General features: G+C 34.1%; 2 protein-coding genes across 2 annotated transcripts; both read left to right on the top strand.

The window, feature by feature from the left end:
- The first annotated feature begins 1,608 nt into the window (after positions 1-1,608).
- Positions 1,609-3,618, top strand: LOC132633669 (protein NUCLEAR FUSION DEFECTIVE 4-like). Its single transcript, XM_060350194.1, has one exon. It carries the CDS (start codon positions 1,774-1,776, stop codon positions 3,478-3,480), a length of 1,707 nt encoding a protein of 568 aa, XP_060206177.1. The 5' UTR covers positions 1,609-1,773; the 3' UTR covers positions 3,481-3,618.
- A 3,705-nt stretch (positions 3,619-7,323) lies between these two features.
- On the top strand, positions 7,324-9,619 carry LOC132629987 (uncharacterized membrane protein YMR155W-like). The gene has a single exon (XM_060345468.1). It carries the CDS (start codon positions 7,731-7,733, stop codon positions 9,531-9,533), a length of 1,803 nt encoding a protein of 600 aa, XP_060201451.1. The 5' UTR covers positions 7,324-7,730; the 3' UTR covers positions 9,534-9,619.
- Positions 9,620-23,394: the final 13,775 nt, after the last annotated feature.

Below are 23,394 nucleotides of genomic sequence, written 5' to 3'. Positions count from 1 at the left end.
GCAAGGAGAAACACTTTTCACTAGATCAAGCTAAAAAAAATTCCATTTTAACCACTTAATCTCATTTAGGCCAACATTTACAAAGTCAAATGCCTTTCACAAGTCGTTTTTCTTGGTTGGCGTTCACCAATTAGTTTCTCTTTTCCAATGCACCAAAAAATAATTAAAATCACAAGCGAGTTTCACAACAAAACATAAGTTGAATGATTTTATTGATATAAAATAATATAATTGATTTTATTACACAATTTCACCAAGTTGAGTAACCATTTGAGAAGTTTACTTCAATTAGGAGATTTACAGAACTTATGCTAAAGGAGTCTTGATCTTAGTAAATAAGCTTAATGGGAAAAGCAATAAGTGGAAGACACAGTAATTAATATGACCCTGTTTGGTTTGCAGTGTTTAACGTTTTAATCAACTTTCTCTAATCGTATCAGTTTTCATCATACGAAAAGGGTTAATGTTAGAGCTAATAACTAGTAACTATTACGTCAATGAAACTGATTATTTTTCTAGCTGTAGTTAGCTTTATGTAACGAATCCATATTCATCAAGTGTAAACAAGGAACAAAAATGGAAAATAAGAACAAGTGTAAACAAAGACCATAAAGTCTGCTATTACAAAATAGCTAATGAAAAAAAATACCAAGATCTATCCTACCTGACCACTACACACTACTGCTATTTATAACCATCATGTTCCTTTGGGCCCACCAGTATTTTAATAGCTTTTCTCAACTGGATCCCACAAAATACGTTGGGCTTTCCTCGTTTTAGCAACTGACCCAAATACCTTAGCTTCTAGCCCAATAATAATCAGTAATGGGCATGTTCGTAACACTTTAACAATAAAAAATTCAGAACTTCAATGAAGTTAGAGTTTGGTGGCATCCCCAACTTCAGATTCAGACAGAAGAGGAATAAGTTTGTTATCAATGACAGCTGAATCCTTCTATGTTCTATTTATTGTAACAAAGTTTTACGTAGCACTGCCTTCACATGCTATCAATAACTCTAGGACTAACCATGTCTATATTGATCTAACTTGTAAGTTTTTGTGTACAAATATGTAATATGTTGGTCATAGCTAACATCTGCAAAGTTATCGAGGCTAAGGTTTATGTCCTCCTCTATGTAATTGTGATTTTTGGTAAATATAAAGGTTGGAGTCATGCCTAAATCCTCCAATGAAACTCTCGAATTGAAGAAAAAAAACTTAATTAATTAATCCCAAGAGGTTTCTCCCTTTTCCAGTAATCTTTTGTTGACTATTTCAAACAGAGTTTTCCGTACTCCATTGCTAACTATGTCAAGAAAAAGAAAAAAAGAAGTAGGTTTTCAGAATCCGAACAATAGAAGTTTTATACCAGTAATTTGTTTTTTCAGTTTTCTGTGAGGTTTCTAGTACTTGCTTTGGGACCCAACTAATTCAATTTCGCACAAGAAATTTCTACTCTGAGGGAAAGCACTCGCAACCAAAGGCAAGTCCATTTCAGGTTTAGAACTCGAGTCCTCTGATTAAGGATAAAAGTTTTAAAATTTGTTTGCGCAAAATAGTCAACAAGCAATTATATAGCTGCCGGCATAAGATTCTCAAGCATCCAATTGCTACAAAGAATAAGTAAATAAAACGAAGTTTTTGTATTTTCTAAAATCGAACAGCTATTAAAAATCAAAATCCCTCATAATATGCGTCTATGTTATTCGAAACTCCAGGAACAAAAATCCATACAATTTGTCACACAGAAATAGTTTGCAAAAGCAATTTCAATGCCAGAGGTGAAAAAAGAAATAGCAAATTTTAGCCTCCATTTGCTCACTAGCAGATGGTTCATGGCATTTTCTTCTCTAATGATTCTATCTATGACTGGTGCAACTTTCATATTTGGCCTTTATTCAGGGGAGATAAAATCCTCATTAGGCTATGATCAAACAACACTAAACTTGATTAGTTTTTTCAAGGATTTGGGTGGCAATTTAGCCATAATTTCTGGTCTAATCATGGAAATTGTACCACCATGGGCAGTTTTGGCTATTGGTGCAATCTTGAACTTTTTTGGCTATTTCATGATATGGCTAGCTGTAACGGAGCGAATTTCGAAACCCCATGTCTGGCAAATGTGTTTGTACATATGCATTGGTGCAAATTCTCAGTCATTTGCAAATACCGGAGGAACTGTCACTTGCGTCAAGAACTTCCCTGCTAGCCGAGGCATCGTGTTAGGCCTACTAAAGGGTGCGGTTAGCCTAAGTGGTGCGATCATGACACAATTGTACCTTGCTTTTTATGGTGACAACGAGGGCGAGTCTCTGATCTTACTTATTTCCTGGCTCCCGATGCTTGTCTCGTGTATATTTCTCCCTTCGATTCGGGTTATGAAGGTCATTCAGCAAGAAAATGATGGCAAAATGTTCTATAATCTCCTTTTTGTTTCACTTGGACTTGCTGGCTTTCTCTTGATTATGATCATCATACAAAAAAAGTTCACCTTTAAAAGGGTTGAGTATGCTCTAAGTGGTGCTGTTGTTATAGTTCTAATATTCTCTCCATTGATTTTAGTCATTAGAGAAGAACTTAACATTTGGAAGACCAAAAAAGGACTACTCCCTAGTGACATTTCACAATTGAACGTGCCGATTGATATGGAAAATCCTCCTTCATCGACAACAAATTGGACTTCGTGCTTTAGGAGCGCATTTAATCCACCAAAGAGAGGTGAAGATCACACAATTTTACAAGCACTCTTCAACATTGACATGTTAATTCTATTTGTAGCCACAACATTTGGTGTTGGAGGGACATTGACATCAATCGATAACTTAGGCCAAATCGGGAAGGCCTTAGGCTATCCCGATTCAAGCATCAGTACGTTTGTGTCATTAGTGAGCATATGGAATTACCTCGGAAGAGTAGCCTCGGGATTTTCCTCGGAAATCTTGTTAAACAAGTACAATTTCCCGCGCCCTTTGATGCTCACACCCGTGCTCCTACTTTCCTGCATTGGCCATGTTCTCATTGCATTTGGTGTTTGGAATTCACTATACGCGTCCTCTGTTCTCATGGGGTTCTGTTTTGGAGCTCAATGGCCCTTGATTTTGTCAATAATTTCGGAGTTATTTGGCCTAAAGTACTATGCCACATTGTATAATTTTGGTTCTGTGGCTAGTCCTATAGGTGGATATATACTCAACGTGAGAGTTGCTGGTCATTTATATGATAAAGAAGCAATGAAACAACTACAAGCTAAGGGTATATTCACAAGAAAAATTGGAGAGGATTTGAATTGTGTTGGAGTTAAGTGTTATAAACAGGCATTTTTAATAATTACAGGTGCTACATTTACAGGAGCAATTGTTTCATTGATTTTGGTGTTGAGAACAAGAAAATTTTATGCAAGTGATATATACAAGAAATTTAAAGAAGAGAGTCAAGTAGTACAAGCTAGCAACATTACCACTTCAAGGGAAAATGATTGAACATTATGGTGTGGTATCGTTGTGCAGAGCTGGGTCCAGGATTTTAGATTAGTGAGGGTAGAGTACCAGTTCAATTAGTATTATTTTGTAACGACGGTGCCAATTTAGTAAATGTATATTATTTCTCAAAATTGTTTAACTATACAATATTGAGTTTAAGTCTATGACAGGAAGTATTGTCGAATTCGCTATGGCCATACTATATTTGTCACTAGTTTGAGCGAGCATGCTCGACTGAAAGGAGATGAAAGCTTCTTTACTTTCGGCATGGTGAACAGGAGAACACTTAACAAAATGTGCTTTGACAGGGAGCGATCTGAACAACATATACAGATCTCCTCCATTCTTTTTACTATATTTCTAATGACATGAATTTTTTTTTTTTCGTCATCCTGGCAAAGTCAACGTCGTAACTTGACTTCCTACGCTTAGCTGATTTTACTTAAAAAACACGGAAAAAAGAAAAAGAAGAAGAAGAAGAAGAAGAAGAAGAAGGAAAAAGAAGAATACCAAGGAAAAGACATTGGCCGGCTTAGACTAGCAGTCTAATAAGTAATAAATTTTTCTATTTACATTTTTTTTTCGTTTAATTGCCATGTCGCCTGTTTCAATTCTACAAACAAATTCAACTAATAGAGCTAGGAAAAATAAATGTAGTAACATGCTTATATCAATGCATGTCGCATGTGAACATAATTAATCTTAAATTCTTGCTTAAATGATCATTCTCTTGTCTAAATTATGAGCTGCAATGTTATTATAGAAAGTGGTGGCTATAGAGTCATGAGGAGCTTTATTAGCTAGTTTAGAGGCGAATTTAAAATTTGCAATTAGTGAATTCTCTTGCTATATGTGATATGTTTCAATTTATTTTTGCATGCGAATACACGCAATTTGAGTTGGTTTAGTTATGATAGAGATCATTTTAATTGTATTGAAATAATTCCCTGAATTTTGAAATATTGATAATATGATTAATTGTTCTCAAAATACGATAACTACAAAAAATATGATATTTTTCTCTTATGATAACATTGTCTTTAATAATGTCATTTTATACATATCTTCAATTCTTTATTTTATAATTTTATATGATGAAAAGTCTCTTGATTGCGTGTTGGGTCATTATCAGCTGAAGCTCAATACGCCACTTCAAGAAGTGAAAATTATTAAATCATGCAGGCATAATTTCATTCACCGAAAACATGTGAAAGTTCCCATCAGATAAGTTCGGTCAAACTCTAATTTTGAAAATTAAAAGCACGCATAACGGCTGATTTGATATGCCTATTCCGCTTGGTAGGATTTAGGTCATGGTGATGCAAAGATCTGCTCGGTGGCAAAATTGTTCATTTTTTTCTTTTGGTGTCTGGTATTTGTATTAGAGTCTCAATTAATTCAAATTTTATGTTGCGTAAGATTCGTTTAAAGGGAAAGTGCTCCATGATATGATATTTTTCTTACTCAGAGTTCAAACCCGAAAACTCTGATTAAATGTAAAAGGATCTTTTTCACCCCCACCAAAACCCTTTGGATAAATTATTCATTAATTGTACTATATAACATTATTGCTGGTCCCAGTTTTGATTGTCTTAACAATTTTTTTTTTAAAATTTTTGGGTGCAACTTATCAGAAGTTGAAAACCAAGTGAATTGGTCAATTAGAGTTAGCCTCACACTAGCATGCGTGATGCGCTAAGTGGGAGGGGACCTCAAGGGGCTCAGATGGGTCGAGCCGATATTAGTCGTGACTGAGAGTGATAGAGCCAGAAATTTTAATAAAGAATTTTAAGAAATACGAAAAGGCTATATCTAGAAATTTTCCTCTGTTCTATTTCTTTTGAAGGTATTAGTATTCCAGGGGTCAAACCGTTTTTCTACTATGATTTTCTCAAACTTTTAAAATATTTAGGATCATTAGTTTTATTGATACGTGTAGTATTTTTCAAGGAGTTAGTATATAAGTAAATTTTATTTTAGAAAACACGATGAATCTATATCTGAATTCGCACCCAAAATCATGTTTTGTCTATAGTATTCCGAACCCCTTCATTTAAATTGGAACATATAGAGTATTGTGCTCTGCCTCTGATCATTGTGGGTGTTCGAGTTTTTTTTTTTTTTTTTTGCTTTCTCATCCATGTCCAGTACCCAATTTGAAATCTGACTAATTTGGATTCAGCCGATAAGTTTGACTCCAATTTCAAGGCTCGATCCCGAGACCTCTGACTAAAAATGACAACTTAATGTTTTGTGTGGTTGCGAGTGCAACTTGGTGCAACTTGATATAGCTCTACAACATAACTTTGAACATGCTATATGTCGGTCAATATAAACTCTTATACACCCATCAAGAGCATTTAATAGTGGAAAATGAAAATGATTGATCATGAAAACTCCAAATTAAAGTAGGTTTGCCTTACCTGGTTAAACCCACCCCACATATTAGGAAAGTGAGGTATGGAATTTTCCTAAATATAATGAATCTTTGATTTTGTGATAGGGAAGAAAGAATGAACAAAAAGAAGTGTAATGCCTAATACTACTATCTAGTTACTCGTAAAAGACGACACATAGTGTTCCACTCGAACAATTTAATGAAGAAATGTGACAAATCTAGTGTCTAGTCAAATTCTAAAAGAGATATACCAGATTTTCGTTCCCTATTATGTAACCCCACTAACACCCCCCACCCCCACCCCCCAACCAGGGGCGGATTTACACGATGCTGAGGGTGTTCACCCGAACATCCTAAGCAAAAACTTATAGTGTATATATAGGGTCAATTTTCTGTATCTATGTACATATATTAACTTTTGAACAACCAGAATTAATGTAAAAGGTTAGCTCAAGTGGTCTAGGGTGTTCAAAATTGTCTCTACCATCTTAGGTTCAATTCTCGTCAACAACATTATATTTTATATTTAGAACTAGGAATTCTTTAAGAGGATACAAAAATGCTACACCTAAGATTTAAATCTTATATAGTAGGTACTCATATCAACTATTAAAAATTGTGTAACAAAGTCATTTTTTTTCTATTTTGTAACAGACGAGTCACTCAATTATTGAAAATGATTTAACAAATTAAGTCATTTTTCTTTAATTTGTAACACAAAAGCCACTATACTATTGATATATTACACCAAATATACTCTCAGCTAAAAAGTGTATTTCCAGTGGCAATTCATGCGTATGACACAATGTCTGAAGCCAAGAAAATAAAACATAAAACCATTTTACCCAAAATTGGAATATCCTATCCGTGCATAGAAAATGTCTTGTTTGAAATTGCATTGGGATGTGGCTCTGCTACTGATCGGGAGGTGGATAAAGTCTGGTTCGCTAGGTTCAACTAAGGCCAATACTTTTGATAAAAGGGCAGCTCGGTGCACTAAGCTCCCGCTATGCACAGGGTCGGAAGAAGGACCGGACCACAAGGATCTATTGGACGCAGCCTATAAAAGGCCAATACTATTGACAAGGTGCGTAAATTTTAAACTCATAATTTAAAAAATACAATGATTTAATGGTAAGAACATCATAAGGTCGACCTCGTCAAATTAAACTTTGAATTCGCCTTATAGGACCCTCCAGAACTAATATTCACGCGTAAAAGATCCATGGAATCGTCTCATTTTGTACAACATGCTATTTACGTGTTTAAGGCAGAGAAAATTTAAGCTGTCATTTTCATTATTACAAGGCCCACCCTCCACTTGCAAAAGCTAAAAAAAAAAAAAAAAAGGGATGGTCGACTAGCAAGTCAATGTGAAATTCCATTCCTGAGTTAAGATCACACACAACTCAAATAAGTCCATAGTACTATCACCCATTATCATGGTGGGAGGGATATGATTACTTCACCGGACTCTACTTTTAAATCAAAGCTCTCGAGTTTGAGCCTCGGGAAAGGAAACTCCTAATAAGGAGTATTTCTTTCTTTAATGGATCGTATGTGACGTGAATGTGGATTAATCAGGCCTAAAGCGGGTACCCAACACTGGAAATGGAAAAAATCCTGATAGACACTTTCCTTTTAATAAATCTTACCTGCGAGAATTCAGTTAGTCAGACCCCAAAACAACTATCGAACAGCAGATGGAAAAGCCAAAAAACTAAGTCCCTAACACTACCAAACAAATATATATATACGCCCCATTGTTCACTCAGCATTTACACAACCAAAACATTCAAGCTGATCAAAGCACCAAAATATATCTCCATATCATCATCAGCCAAAAAAAAAAATGGTGAACACAAAGCTGATGAATAAACATGGTGGGCTCAACTCCATGGCGAGTTTTGGCCACCATGTTTTCACAGGCCGATGGTTCATGGTATTCGCGTCCCTTCTAATCATGTCCACGGCTGGTGCAACCTACATGTTCGGCCTCTACAGTGGTGAAATCAAAACTTCGTTAGGCTATGACCAAACGACGTTAAATTTGTTAAGTTTCTTCAAAGATTTGGGTGGTAATGTAGGGATTATTTCGGGTTTAATCAATGAAGTAACTCCACCATGGGTAGTTTTATTCATTGGTGCAATCATGAATTTTTTTGGATACTTCATGATTTGGCTATGTGTCACAGGACACATAGCTAAACCCCCTGTTTGGCAAATGTGTTTGTACATTTGCATTGGTGCAAATTCACAAACATTTGCTAATACTGGTGCATTAGTCACTTGTGTTAAAAATTTCCCAGAAAGCAGGGGAAGTTTATTAGGTCTATTAAAAGGATTTGTTGGGTTAAGTGGTGCAATTATCACACAATTATACCATGCTTTTTATGGAAATAATGGTAAGTCTCTAATTTTGCTAATTGGTTGGCTTCCTGCTGTTGTTTCTTGCATTTTTCTCCCAACTGTTCGGATTTTAAAGGTCGTTCGACAGGCCAACGAGACCAAAATATTCTACAAACTCTTGTACATTTCGCTTGGCCTAGCCGGTTTTATCATGTTAGTCATCATCATCCAAAACACAATCAATTTCGCGAGGCTAGAGTATGCAGGAAGTGCAGCCATTGTACTGATTTTGCTCTTTGCACCGTTAATCGTTGTGTTTCAAGAAGAACTTAAGCTTTGGTACATTAAGCAACAAGCCTTGAATGACCCTCAATTGAAAGTTGTTAGTGAAAATCCGCCCTCAGTAGAACTGACTCAACCCCAGAAGCTAGTTGTGGCTGAATATGAGGAAAATTTGCCCTCAGTAGAACCGACTCAATCCCAGAAGCTAGCTCATAGTGAATATGAGGAAAAGCCAACTTCTTGTTTTAGCAATGTGTTTAATCCACCACAAAGAGGGGAGGATTATACGATATTGCAAGCGCTTTTTAGCATAGACATGATCATATTGTTCACCGCGACAACATTTGGCGTGGGGGGGACATTGACAGCTATCGACAACTTAGGCCAAATCGGAAAGGCCTTAGGCTATCCGGAAAAAAGCATCACTACATTTGTGTCACTTGTAAGCATATGGAACTACCTCGGACGAGTTGTCTCAGGCTTTGTGTCCGAAATCTTCTTAATAAAGTACAAATTCCCGCGCCCTATGATGCTCACATTGGTCCTCCTCCTCTCATGTTCGGGCCATCTACTCATCGCCCTTGGCGTCCCTAATTCCCTCTACGTCGCGTCTGTACTAATGGGGTTTTGCTTCGGAGCTCAATGGCCTTTGATTTTCGCGATTATATCTGAGCTATTCGGGTTGAAATACTACTCAACATTGTACAATTTTGGTGCTGGTGCTAGCCCTGTTGGTGCATACTTGCTCAATGTTAGAGTGGCTGGACATTTATATGATAAAGTGGCTACAAAGCAAATGTTAGCAAAGGGGCTAAAAAGGGAAGATGGTCAAGATTTAACATGCATTGGAGTGGAGTGTTACAAATTGGCTTTTCTTATAATTACTGGTGCTACATTGATTAGTTGTGCTGTTTCTTTAATTCTGGTTATTAGAACAAGGAAATTTTACAAAGGTGATATTTATAAGAAGTTCAGAGAACAAGCAATTGTTATTGATGATCCTGAACATATAGGTAGTTCTTAATTAATTTCATTTTCTTAATTAATTTCATAATGATGTATATATACTGATAAAAAAATATGTTATAGGAAAGATTATTAATTAGTGAATCTCCAGCCTGCAGCATTAGTTTAATAAATATTTTCCCGTCTTTGGCAAAAAAGAAAAATTAAAAAAAAAAGGATGATGCTCATTATTTTCATGTCTTACAGAATTATTAGCAATTATTGAGTAATAGGAATAATATGCTCTATCATTTTCAGTAATAGACAAATATTACGTATTATTCACGTGATCTCGTTTATTTTTGCCTTCTCTTGATACTAGTGGCGGAGCTAGCATACAATTTGCGGGTTCGGTCGAATCCAATAACTTTGGTTCAAATTCGTATTTGTCTTGGAAAATTTATTGAATATGTGTAAATTATTTATTTAGAACCCAGTAACTTAAACGAATTAGAATTTCAAACCCACAAACTTCAAATTCCGACTCCACTTAAACAGTTGGAGTCATAATATGTTCCCACTTTATGTGCCATCTTTCTACTGATTAAATAGTTTAAGAAAGAACGAGCCTTTTTTTGAAACTTAAGGTTTAAAACATGTCTTAGTAATTATTGTGGCTATAACTCATCTCATTAATGGTAAAATGAGAATCAAAGTTAAGGTGTTTCTAAAATATAGAAAGGTGATATTATTTTTAGGACAAATTAAAAAGAAAAATATGTCACATAAATTGGGACAAAGGGGGTACTATAATATTTTTCATCCTATGATGATTTCAGAAAAGTCTTGATACATACTCCCTCCAAATCAAAAAGGGTGTCCACTTAGCTATTTTTTCTTGAGTCAAAAAGAGTGTACACTTATCAAATTAAGAAAGAATTAATCTTATTTTTTCAAATTTGCCCTTATTAAGTGTTATGCGATCAAATCCCAATACCCATTTAATTAAGGGCAGTTAGTCAAATTACTTTTTTTTTAGGAGTTAGTATTTTCTTAAAGAATATGCAAATGGATAAGTGAATAGTCTTTTTTTGTATCGAGATAATAGTACAAGACAAGGGGTGTTTTCGATTTGTAAATTGATAATGTCAAATTTGTCTAAATACTAAATATAAAGAAGTTAGGGAAGATTGCTACTAGCTACCAACGTATGTACAATTAACAACTACGCAAAACTGCTGATTAGTGCCAGAGGCGGAATTAGAGTACGATATATGAGTTTCAAATTGGTAGCTTTTGTCTAGACTATGTATACGTGCTAAGAATTCTCTAAGTATTTATAAATATATGCTTGTAAATTGTAATATTATTATATAATAACTTGAGGTCGCAGTGGCGGACGTAGATAGAGCCGAGGGGGTTCATCCGAACCCCCTTCGGCAAAAAATTACACTGTATATATAAGGTGAAAATTATTTTTTATGTATATATAGTACACGTTGAACCCCCTTAGCTTCTTCATTTATGGCTTCTTTATATTTTTGAACCCCCTTGACATAAATCCTGGCTCCGCCACTGTGAGGTCGTTATAAGAAACTAATAAATTAATGATAATCAGTACTACACGTGAGTGTATTTTTTGCTTATCTAAGCTTGTGAACTTACGATGATTATATCTAGTAAGCTTAATTAGTCCTTCAATTTTAGGGAAATCAGAATTATTATTCCTTCTATGTTTAACATCTAGCTGTTAAAATAACCTGTTAATCTAAGTATCTAACCCGTGGGATGGCTATTGTTTAGAGATTTGAAATGTTGTCACATTCGGGCATTTGCTTAGCATATAAAGGAATTTTATGAATTGGATATTGATTAAAACAAAATGGGTTTAATGTTTTTTATTTTTGGCAAAAAGAATCAGGTGACACGTAATTAAAAAATGATCGAATATGTCATTTTCCGGCTTAGTGATGATCTTTTGAATTAAACGAGATTTGTTTGCAAATTCTAAATGTCAGGATCCTGGTGAAACCACAGGATGCAAAAGGAAATACTATGGCGGCCATGTATTTCTTAGCCATGAATATGACAATCACTGAATCAAAATAAAAGGTCATTCTTGCAGCAAAAATATTTGGCTTTTACTTGAAAATAACAAAGGGTCATAGCCAAAAACTTAAAGTAGAATAGACAATAATTTTGGATCCATCATCAATGATTGCCTCATCTTTATCTGTTATAGCTGCACATTACTAATCAAGTAGTGTTAAATGGATAGATTAATTCCTTCGAGAGGTTTCTGGTTCGAGCCTTGAGAACAAAGACCAAGCTAGAAGTCGATGTACAAGGTAGGCCGAACCAGTAATAACTTTAGTTGAAACTATGTATCTGTATTAAGAAATTCACAAATACTACAAAATTTACATTCAGAACCAGTTAGTAACACCTGAATGTCACTATCTTAGAATTTAGAATCCATTAAATTCAAATACTAATGCTGTCTTTGCCTAAGAATATAAAAAATCATGATAACAAGCTTCTTCCCCCTTCTAATGAACCTTACGTAGTGCGAACCCCCAATTAATTAATCAAGATCAAAAAGCGAGTATCTAGCATCAAATGGAAGAAAAAGAACATCACTATGGTACAAATTAATGTCTATCATTAACATTTTCTTGGGGCGCCCACCATGATGTATAAACCTGCCCAAGATGTATATGTATGACCACCAAAAAGCTAATAATAGAGCAAAATTTGACAAAAAGGACACCATAGAATTTTAATTCTATCCCTTCAATTAATGTCAGAAACGCAAACCAACCAATTCAACGCATGCTTCTATTCGTTTTCTGTAGCTTTCATCTGACTTGAACAAATGGGTCTGCAACAAGACTACAAGAGCCTACCCCTTTTACAAGAAGACGTCATAAAAATATTACTCTCTATCACAAATAAAAAATCACTATTTTTTCATTGAATTTCTCACGGAAAAATATTCAGTGATAATTTTCACTGAATGTCGGTGGACTAAGTAATAATATTTTCACACGAAAAAATTAAAAAGATTTTCAGCGTTTTAATGGAAACTTGTTTTCCACCACGTGTTTTATCAGTGAGCTTGTTCGGTAGAAATGAGGTGCAAAAATCATGTTTTATAACATAAGTTTTTCACTGAATATCGGTGGGAAAAATCTCTATTTCTAGTAGTGTATTCTTATGCTCCCATTTATATATATGACATAATTTGATTCGTTGCGGAGTTTAAAGACGAAAAGAAGGTTTTAGAAGTTGTGATCCTAAACTTGTTCTAAATTTATATGTATAGTTATGAGACTTTTGAAATTTGTGATTTTAAATATGTTGTGATATTTGTGTGACTATAAAATATTCTCATTACGAGTAAAATGAGACTTTATAATTAAAATATTTTCAAATAAAGAAATGTAACATTCTCTTTAGAACAAACTAATAAAAAAATGGTTAAATACATAAACGACTCCTTAAACTTTTGTTCGATACTTTAATTTTAACACTTGAACTAAGGCTAATACATGTTGATTAAGTTTTTATTATTAGTGTCGACACTTTCATCCAAACACCTAACTGCTAATTTATAAAATTAACTAGTGAATTTACTGTGCAAAAAATAGATAAATGAAGGTTAAAAAGGTTCTCTTTATAATTTAATTCTATGGATTGGATAAATTATTATACGTTATTTTATCGGTTAGATCCAACCCTTTCCATATAAGCCGTTTGTCAAAAACGTATTTTGCAAGAAAAAATGATATTATCTCTAAATCACCATATAAATTTCTATATTCACCATGTGTTATCGTACTTCTTCATTAAAGCATCATCACTAATTTGATTCAACAAAATTATTCTTTTGCTTCTTCGTTACTAAAACGAAAGTTTATTTAGTTAAATCAATCTTTATGTCTGAGTGATGTAATTCATATAAAGACAATCTCATAATGGATACACTTCACTCAAAATATAAATCTACATTCCAAGTAATAATCGAGTAAAAATATATTCTTTGACATACAACTTTTTTAGGCACATATTTTTTTATTTTACTTTTTCACTCATTTTTACAAATTTTAATCATTTTTAGTTTTAAGATTTATAAACATAGAAATATAGCATCCAAATTTAAATATATTTCGTTGATTTTCTGAAAATGGAAAGAAGAGGAAATACATTTTAGGAAACTTCATTTTTCTTGCATTTATAAATAGGTGATTTTTACCTGGACTTGTTTTATGTTTAAATTTGATATTAACTTCATTAGGTAGTTAAAGTTTCATATATGAAAATAACACAATGGGAGAGCATGACAATAATTTCGGCACTGCTTTTCAACTATGTAATTAAGCTGTAATTTCTATCACAATTTTCCTTATTTTATTTTTTCCCTTTTCCTGTTTATTTATTGCTTTTCACTTCATCAAATCATAACAATAAATTTAGAAAGCTGGCCCCAAAAAGCCGTGTGTTTCTTCAAAATAAAATAGCAAAAGACATTTGCTAATTCAAAGGCCTCTCATAGGTGACTTTAATTTAGGGAACTTTAGGTAAGGGAAGATAGCAAAAACCAAACTAATTAGAGATATTTGAGCAAAGATGAAAAGGAAATAATCCACTAAAGTAATCCATATTTTCTGACCCTTGATCTTCACATATTAAATATCTTAAGTAAAGGTCTTTAAACAAGGGGAAGTAAAAATAACAAATTCAATTAAGATTCTTTTCGTAAAATGTGAGGGGGAAAAAGGAGAAAAAATACAAATCTATTTTTTGATGATCGAAATATGTCACATCATCTGACCAACCTTACACATATATATAGAGACACGTACAGAGGCGAATGTAGGATTTAAGCTCTTAGAGTTTAACTTTTAAAATTTTTTAACATTGAATCATTATATTTCTAAAGTTATGGGTTCATATCTACTATTTATTGTAAATTTAGTAAATTTTTACATATAAATTTATACACCGCATCAAAAGTTTGGGGTTCAATCTATCCGCCCCTGGACTCGTACATACAATATATTCGCCTTTGAGCTCAGTTGGTTGGCTACCTGAACTTTCACCTTGTTGGTGAGTGTTCGAATCCCTACATTGTAATTCCCTCCCCCATTTTCCTTCCCTTACTGCTTATGTAATTAACAAAAAAAAAGATATTTGTCTTTGTTTCTTTCAAACTTTTATTTATTTATTTTAGAGAGATGAGAAATCTATATACATATATAAAGCAGGGACATAGTCTCAATAGCGTGGCACTCTTAGACGCAAGGAAACTTATTTATGTTTTTCCTCAAATTTTTGGATTTTAATCCTTATTTTTCATTTAAAAAACAGATTTTTAATGTTGCGTGATTTACTTCAACAAGCCAAAAAGTCCAGTGATTTAGTAATTTAGCCCAAATCATTTGAATCGGTAGTAAGTTACTCCACAAAGACACAAACACATAATGAAAAAGACGTAAATTTTCAAGAATTTTCATTTCAAAGCTCCACCAACCATTTTGTTTTACTTTTATTTTTCTTCTTCCTTTTCTATTCTATACTTCTTCAGTATTAGACAAAACATTTCAAAACCTCTTCATTTCGTCTCTGGCAAGCACCAAGCTTTAAATTATATGTGCACCGCAGTGTCTAAATCATGAATCTCTTCGGAACATGGATTGCAGAATTGGGCAAATTAATCGTGGTCCCTCAAATAAGATTAACATGCCAGGGTAACACATAATAGTATGATTTGTTTCGATTTCTCAGTTCGAGTTTTTTTTTCTTTTCTTTTACTTTTACTTAATAATTACTTCATGGTCTACTCCAAATTCACCAAAACATTTACCTTTACATCTAATCAGAGGCTACACGTATCCATTGACAGTAATGAAATTATTCTCTTTAATTTTAGCACATTAGCAGTTACAATTCTGATCTTCTCAACTTAACGTTCATAGTCCAATTGGTCCAAAGGCCTTAGGCATTTTAAATGTTCAAGGTATTTTGGTTCAAATAGTAATTATACATATATTTATGAATGACTACTTGAGTTGAAATTAATCTTCTTTCAGGAAAATAAAAAGTAATTGAAGCAAAAGAATAGTGAAGTTGTATGTAAGTATGCACTTCACTTTGGCTAAAGAAAAATTGAAATCCCTTACTCTGTGTTGGTTTTGTGTTTTTTTCTTTTCTTTTTTTCTTCATGTTTTGACAAATTTGTCAATAACACTGTATTATTTTTTGCAACACTCCGAGGACACCAATAGGATTGATGGTTTACTTCATGCTTTGTTGGAAACCTCTCTTGGGTTTCTTCTTCACACAACAACAATGGAGATCTAATGGACACAAGTGAAGAAGGAAAGTTGAAAAAGACGACTGACATGAATTTAGGAGCTTTGGTTTTGTCGGACAAGAATATGCTTCAACTAAGTACATCAAGAGTAAATAATGGGCCAGCTGCAATAAAAGAGAATGGGCCAGCCGCATACACAGAGATATATTTAAGTGGCCCAAATACAATGATAGAATATGCAGGCCAAATGCAGAAATAGAAATAAAGGATCCTATGTAAATTCCTTCTAGAATGTATAGGTGTACAAAGTTACAAAATCGGTTACACATAGCTGTAATTAGCTACGCATTTATTTTATTTACATTTTCGATCCTTAGTCCCTAGAATAAAATTGTATAAAGACATGTACAGAGTCTTCAATGAAAGGGAAGGAAAAGTTCTCAAATCAGTATTCAACTTCTTTCATGGTATCAGAGCAATAAGCTCGATCCAGATTTTTCCTTCATCAACATCACTATTTCCTCCTTAATCCATCAAAATGGCTAACCAAACAGATGCTATAGCAGCTGCTCAAACTGGAACAATGACACCAGTTGATCAAAGCAGCCCTTATCATCTTCATCCTTCTGATACACCAGGAATGAATCTGGTAGGTTCCATATTTGATGGAAGAGGTTTCCCAGCTTGGAAGAGATCTGTCCTAATATCACTTTCAGCAAAGAAGAAGCTGGGTTTTATCAATGGAACATGTAAGTCTCCAAATCCATCCTCCACTGAATATGAGCAATGGAGTTGTTGCAACGATATGGTCACAGCTTGGCTGCTCAACTCATTGTCTAAAGACATCAAGGATAGTATGATTTTCTCAAAATCAACTAAGGAACTCTGGGATAGTCTTGAGCACAGGTTTGGAAAGTCAAATGGAGCAAAACTTTTCCACCTGCAAAAAGAACTTAGTCTCTTAGTTCAAGGTTCTTCAGATGTTTCAACTTATTTTACAAAAATTAAGAGAATATGGGATGAATTGGACTCTTTAAATTCTGACATAGTATGCAATTGTGATTGTAGTTGTGATGGGAAGAAAAAGTTAGCAAAATCTTTTCAAGATCAAAGGTTGATTCAATTTTTAATGGGTTTAAATGATGCTTATGCTCAGGCAAGGGGAAACATTATAATGATGAATCCTTTGCCTGAGATGGACTATGCCTACTCTCTACTTTTACAAGATGAAAGCCAGAGGGAAATTTATGCTAATGTCCAAATTCCCACTGACTCTGCTTCATTCATGATTACAAATAGAGGGAAAAACATTCAGAGATTTCCAAATCCACACACTTCTAATCAGTACTCTCAAAATCATTATTCCTATAATCAGTATTCTAGGGGAGGAAATCAGAACCAAAGGTTTAATAATCTTCCTCAAAGGCAAGTAACTACATCAAGGAAGTTCAAAGGAAGGAAATCGAAGTATAACCCAAATGTAAGTTGCACCAATTGTCACAAGGTGGGGCATATCGAAAGAGATTGTTATAGGCGAATAGGATGTCCTGAGGATTTTGATTTTACAAATCAAAGGGAACCTCAAGGACAGGTGAAAGCAAATGCAGTAGCAGGGGAAGAGAATGATCAAGCTGTTACTGAAGAAATCACTGATCTAGGCAATGGAAATACACATATCAACAAGGAACAATGCACAGAAATTGCAAAGATTTTCAAACAGTTGCAGATGAGACAAACAGGACCTTCTAATTCAGAAATTAATGCAAATGCTATTGCAGGTACAGTATCTAAATACTCAGGAACCTGTTTCTCTGTATATGGCACAAAAACCTGGATCATTGATTCAGAAGCTTTAGAACATATGTGTTTTGATTCAAATTCATTTTCCTTTTTAATTGCACTTCCTGTTCCTATTCACATAACTTTACCTAATTCTTTTAAATTGAGTGTCACACATACAGGAAGTGTACCTATTCAGCACAATATTACTCTTAAGAATGTGCTTCATGTCCCAAATTTCAAATATAACTTGCTATCGGTCAATAGGCTTTGTGTCCAGTTGCACTGTTACATATTTTTTACAGTTTCAAAGTGTCTATTGCAGGAACTTTCTTTGAAGAAGGTACAAGTTTTTGGTGAGGTCAAGGAAGGTCTTTACCTTATGCATCCTAAAGTCTCTAGTCCTAAACTTTTATCTAGTCAAGATGTCTTTTGTTTTCCAGAAGGAAATTATTCCAGTCAAGTAGACAGTCCCATTTCTTTTCCTATTTTTGCCTCAACTATGTCAGATGTAAAGCTTTGGCATGTAAGGCTTGGGCATTTGCCATTTTCAGTAATGAAGAAATTCAGTTTTATTCATTTTCCTTCCAGTTTTGACTATGTGTGTGACATATGTCCTAAAGCTAGACAAACTAAGAATCCTTTTTCTATTAGTGAAATCAGAACTAAATCTTTGTTTGAACTCATACATATAGACATTTGGGGACCATATAAACATGCTACACATAATGGATACAAGTATTTTTCTTACTATAGTGGATGACTATAGCAGAGGAACATGGACTTTTCTACTGGCAACCAAGTGTAATGCTTTTGATGTTTTGAAACAATTCTTGGTTCTGGTAGAAAGACAGTTTGAACTAAAGGTTAAGTGCATAAGATCAGATAATGCTTTTGAGTTGGGTAGAGGATCACAAGAGGCAGCTTTCCTAGCTAGTCAAGGTATTCTACATCAAATAAGTTGCACTGCTACCCCACAACAGAATGGGGTAGTGGAAAGAAACCATAGACATCTTTTGGAACTAGCTAGAGGGTTGTTATTTCAATCAAGTGTTCCCATATGTTATTGGGGTGAGTGTATTTTGACAACCACCCACTTAATCAACAGACTTCCTTCTAAAGTTCTTAAAGGAAAGAGTCCATATCAACTTCTATTTAGGAGGAAACCAAACTACAATGTTTTGAAATCGTTTGGGTGTTTATGCTATGCTTCCACATTATCCCAAGGTAGGAGAAAGTTTGCATCTAGGGCTAATGCTTGTGTTTTCTTGGGATATCCACTAAGCCAAAAGGGATACAAGCTGTTGGACATTCAGTCTAGGAAAATCTTTGTTTCTAGAGATGTCCAATTTCATGAACATCATTTTCCTTTCTCTACTTTCACAGATATATCTCATCCTATGTTTCCTCCAACTCCATATATACCAGATATCACAACTCCCGTGTTACCTAACCCTCAAGTTCCCAATTCTACTAATCCTCCTTCACCTGTTCACTCCCCTAATTCTCCTGATAACATTTCTGATCACAACAGTCCCCCTGTTCTTTCACACCAACCTGTTCCACTTCAATCTCCACCACCTGTTAGACATAGTTCTAGAGTTCATCACAGACCAACCTATTTGGATGATTATATATGCAATGCCATTTTCCTTACTGATCTAACTGACTCTTGTCTATCTACACCCTTTAATCCAATTGTATTTTCATTTAGTGCACTATCCACAAATAATCAACAAATCCTACAGTCTCTTTCTACCATATCTGAACCCAGCAGTTTCTCTCAGGCTTCTTCTCATCCAAGTTGGCAACAAGCAATGGATAATGAAATAGAAGCTTTGATGTTGAACCACACATGGGATGTGGTTGAATTGCCTAAAGGTAAGAAAGCTCTACCTTGCAAATGGGTCTACAAAATTAAACACAACTCAGATGGAAGCATAGAAAGGCTGAAAGCAAGGTTGGTGGTGAGGGGGGATATCCAAAGAGAAGGGATTGACTATACAGAAACATTTTCCCCTGTGGTGAAAATGACCACAGTGAGATGCTTACTAAGTGTGGCAATTAAAAAAGGATGGCAAGTTTCTCAATTAGATGTTAGTAATGCATTTTTACATGGGGATCTACAGGAAGAAGTTTTTATGAAGTTTCCTGCAAGATTGTCTCCTCCTACACCAAATCATGTTTGTTTATTAAGGAAATCCCTATATGGTCTTAAACAAGCCTCAAAGCCATGGTATGCAAGGCTTGCAGGGGCACTCAATTTTAAGGGATATTCAGCCTCTTTGAATGATTATTCTTTATTTTTCAAAAAAACAGGTGACCTTATCTCTATCTTGGCAGTTTATGTGGATGGCATTTTGATCACAGGCAATGATCCACAAGAAATCTCTCAATTAAAGATATTTTTAAGTTCAGAATTCAGAGTCAAAGATTTGGGGGAAATTCATTACTTTCTAGGCATGGAAGTCCTAAGAGAACAACGGGGATACATCATTTGTCAAAGAAAGTTTACTTTGGACTTACTCCAGGAATTTGATTGTTCCCAGCTTGCAAAAGTATCATCTCCTCTTGATCCTGCACACAAGTTAACAGCATCAGATGACGATCCATTACCAAATCCTACTATTTATCGACACTTAGTTGGAAAACTAAATTACCTCACACATACCAGGCCAGATCTTTCTTTTGTTGTTTTGAAGCTCAGTCAATTTATGCAAAATCCAACAAAATCCCATTTTTCAGCTGCCCTTAGAGTTGTCAAATATCTTTCCCTTGACCCGGGTCAAGGTATTTTCCTATCAGCTTCCCCATCGTTTTCTCTAATTGCTTATTGCGATGCCGATTGGGCTTCTTGCCCAGACTCTCGCAAGTTAGTATCTGGGTTTTTCATCACTTTTGGCGAAGCCCCTATCTCATGGAAGTCGAAAAAACAAGCTTCCATCTCTCTTTCATCAGCCGAAGCAGAATATAGATCCATGAGGCGTGTTACCGCAGAACTCACTTGGCTGATTCGACTTCTTCATGATCTCTCAATTTCTTCACCACTACCTGTTCCTATTTATCCCGACATCCAAGCAGCTATCCATATAGCTCGCAATCCCGTTTTTCATGAACGAACCAAGCATGTGGAGCTTGACTGTCACTTCGTTCGACAGCAGCTATAATCGGGTTTAATTTCACTCTCTTATCTCTCATCTAAACTCCAGCTAGCGGATCTCTTCACAAAATCACTTTCTGGGGTACCTCATCGAAGTTTGATGGACAAATTGGGGCTTTCTTCATCACTCTCCAATTTGAGAGGGGATGTTCGAAACCTCTCTTGGGTTTCTTCTTCACACAGCAACAATGGAGATCTAATGGACACAAGTGAAGAAGGAAAGTTGAAAAAGACGACTGACATGAATTTAGGAGCGTTGGTTTTGTCGGACAAGAATATGCTTCAACTAAGTACATCAAGAGTAAAGAATGGGCCAGCTGCAATAAAAGAGAATGGGCCAGCCGCATACACAGAGATATATTTAAGTGGCCCAAATACAATGATGGAATATGCAGGCCAAATGCAGAAATAGAAAATACAGATATAGAAATAAAGGATCCTATGTAAATTCCTTCTAGAATGTATAGGTATACAAAGTTACAAAATCAGTTACACATAGCTGTAATTAGCTACACATTTATTTTATTTACATTTTCGATCCTTAGTCCCTAGAATAAAATTGTATAAAGACATGTACAGAGTCTTCAATGAAAGGGAAGGAAAAGTTCTCAAATCAGTATTCAACTTCTTTCATGCTTCGTCCCTTTCAAATGGCAGGTCAATTTTCCAAATGTTTTTTGTTTTATGTTTTCTTAATAAAAAATCAATAATCAATAATGAAAATAATTTCTGAAATGAGAATGGTAATGTGGCATCTAAAGCAAGTCTATATTTATCTTTTTTCCATTTTTTAAAATTTTAATCCTCATTTTAATACAATTACTCAATTATCAAAATACTTTCTGCTATACATAATTATAATTATGAATCTTAAATAAGGGAAGAGAAGGAGATTTTAAAATTGCATTACGCTTTCATAGGGTTACAATAGAATTTAATATACACCTATAACTATAAAATTAATATCATTGAGGATAATGAAAATTTGTAAAAGGGATTATAGAAATGAGGATAGTGAGGGCTCCTCTTCCTCACGAAGATAAAGGCACATTTTTACACATTCTATCCTTCTCTTAATCCTAAACATACCTTCTCTTAATCCTAAACATAGGGTAGGATACTGCTGTAAATTTTCTTTTTCAATTTTTTTTCTGTATTTTGAAGTTGCAACATGTAATATGATTTTCTCTGTCACATAGATATGTTTGATATGACACTGTGTTTTCTTGAAAATTTAAATTAGGTGTATTTCGGCCTTCTAATATTGAATGCCATATTTCTGTTGAAGAGCAATAACTGGATATATAAGCTTATTCAGGTGTCTAATTTGAGGATGTTATTACATGAATTGTTTTCGAGAACATGAGACATTCACAAAGATCGAAAAATTATAGGTATATCCATTGTTTATTTCATCATTCTCTGATTTTCTTTCTTGATTTTTTGTTATTGATTATATTTTATATTCTAGAAATTAAGATTTTAAGGTAAAATATAATTACGTACATAGAGAACTAAATTTTGGGTTGAACTTTTGTTTTCATAGTTTCAAAATTGATATTTTCTCAAATTTTATTTAGTATTTTAGAAGTTATATTCATCTCATTTTCCCTTTCATCTTATGCCTTATTTTGGAAATTCAATCCTATAAACCCATAAAACAAAAGAGAAAAAGAAGGATGATACAAAGATTATAAAAATTGAAACTAAACTTTGTGTTGATTTTTTATATATTTTGTTATTCATGAAACTAATATTATATCATAAGATACAACAATATTTATTACAATAATACGCAAAAGAAATTATACGTTGTTTTTTATTTGTAATTGCGTGTCTTAAATGAAATATAATGTTTACTTTATAGTTCATTTTTCTAACGAATTGAATGTTTAATCGTGATAATATCATTTGGCGGTCAAAGATATGATATCATCCAATCTGACAAATAACACAACAAGGTACCGACCTCAATAGTTAAATGAGGTTGAAGAATATAAGAAAGAAACATTCATCCTTGAGAATACTATTATATCAATAAACCGTGAATAGTACTCCACGATTGGGGCCGGGGAAGAGAAAAAACAAGAGAAAAGAAAAAAGTACGTACATTTCTTCTCCTTTTTGTCCTAATCTGAAACTTTTGGATTCGTGCCTTAATTTACTTTTTTCACTTTTAAAATTTACATCCTTTTTCCATTATTCTTTGTTGCTTTATTTTTGACTAGTGATAAGAAATTAAATTATAATTAAATAATTATTGTTATAATTCTAATAATAAAAATATTTATCTTTACTTTTTATCAATTTTAGCTTATTTACATTCCACAAAGATAAACTCTTCTTTTTATTTTCTCTTCCTAATAAATCCGCACACTACACCATTCCATATAAATATCGGACCAAATGAAAAAGAATTTACTTCTTGACCAATAACAGGGGCGTTTTGTCAATTCATATCATAATTATGGTGCTAAGATTTGGCGGTTGAGTCTCCCAAGCCCACCCTGATAAGTATTAAATTTTTATTTTTCCACATACTGTAATTTTTGTAGGCAGCCTTAAAAAGGAAATGGGGCGTCGTTGCTGGGGTAAATGGAGCATTTTCGGAAAGGATATATAAATGGTATCCCAATAGACATATTAGGCGAGAATTACGGAAAATAAATAGACGGAAACTAGTGT

This window comes from Lycium barbarum, chromosome 3 (genome assembly GCF_019175385.1).
Source record: "Lycium barbarum isolate Lr01 chromosome 3, ASM1917538v2, whole genome shotgun sequence".
Lineage (NCBI taxonomy): Eukaryota > Viridiplantae > Streptophyta > Magnoliopsida > Solanales > Solanaceae > Lycium > Lycium barbarum.
The sequence above is the reverse complement of the archived record's forward strand: the minus strand, read 5'-3'. Positions and strand labels throughout refer to the sequence as shown.

Excerpts from the sequence above, each read along its gene's own strand:
- LOC132633669 (XM_060350194.1), top strand. The coding sequence starts at position 1,774 with ATGCCAGAGGTGAAAAAAGAAATAGCAAATTTTAGCCTCCATTTGCTC.
- LOC132629987 (XM_060345468.1), top strand. The coding sequence starts at position 7,731 with ATGGTGAACACAAAGCTGATGAATAAACATGGTGGGCTCAACTCCATG.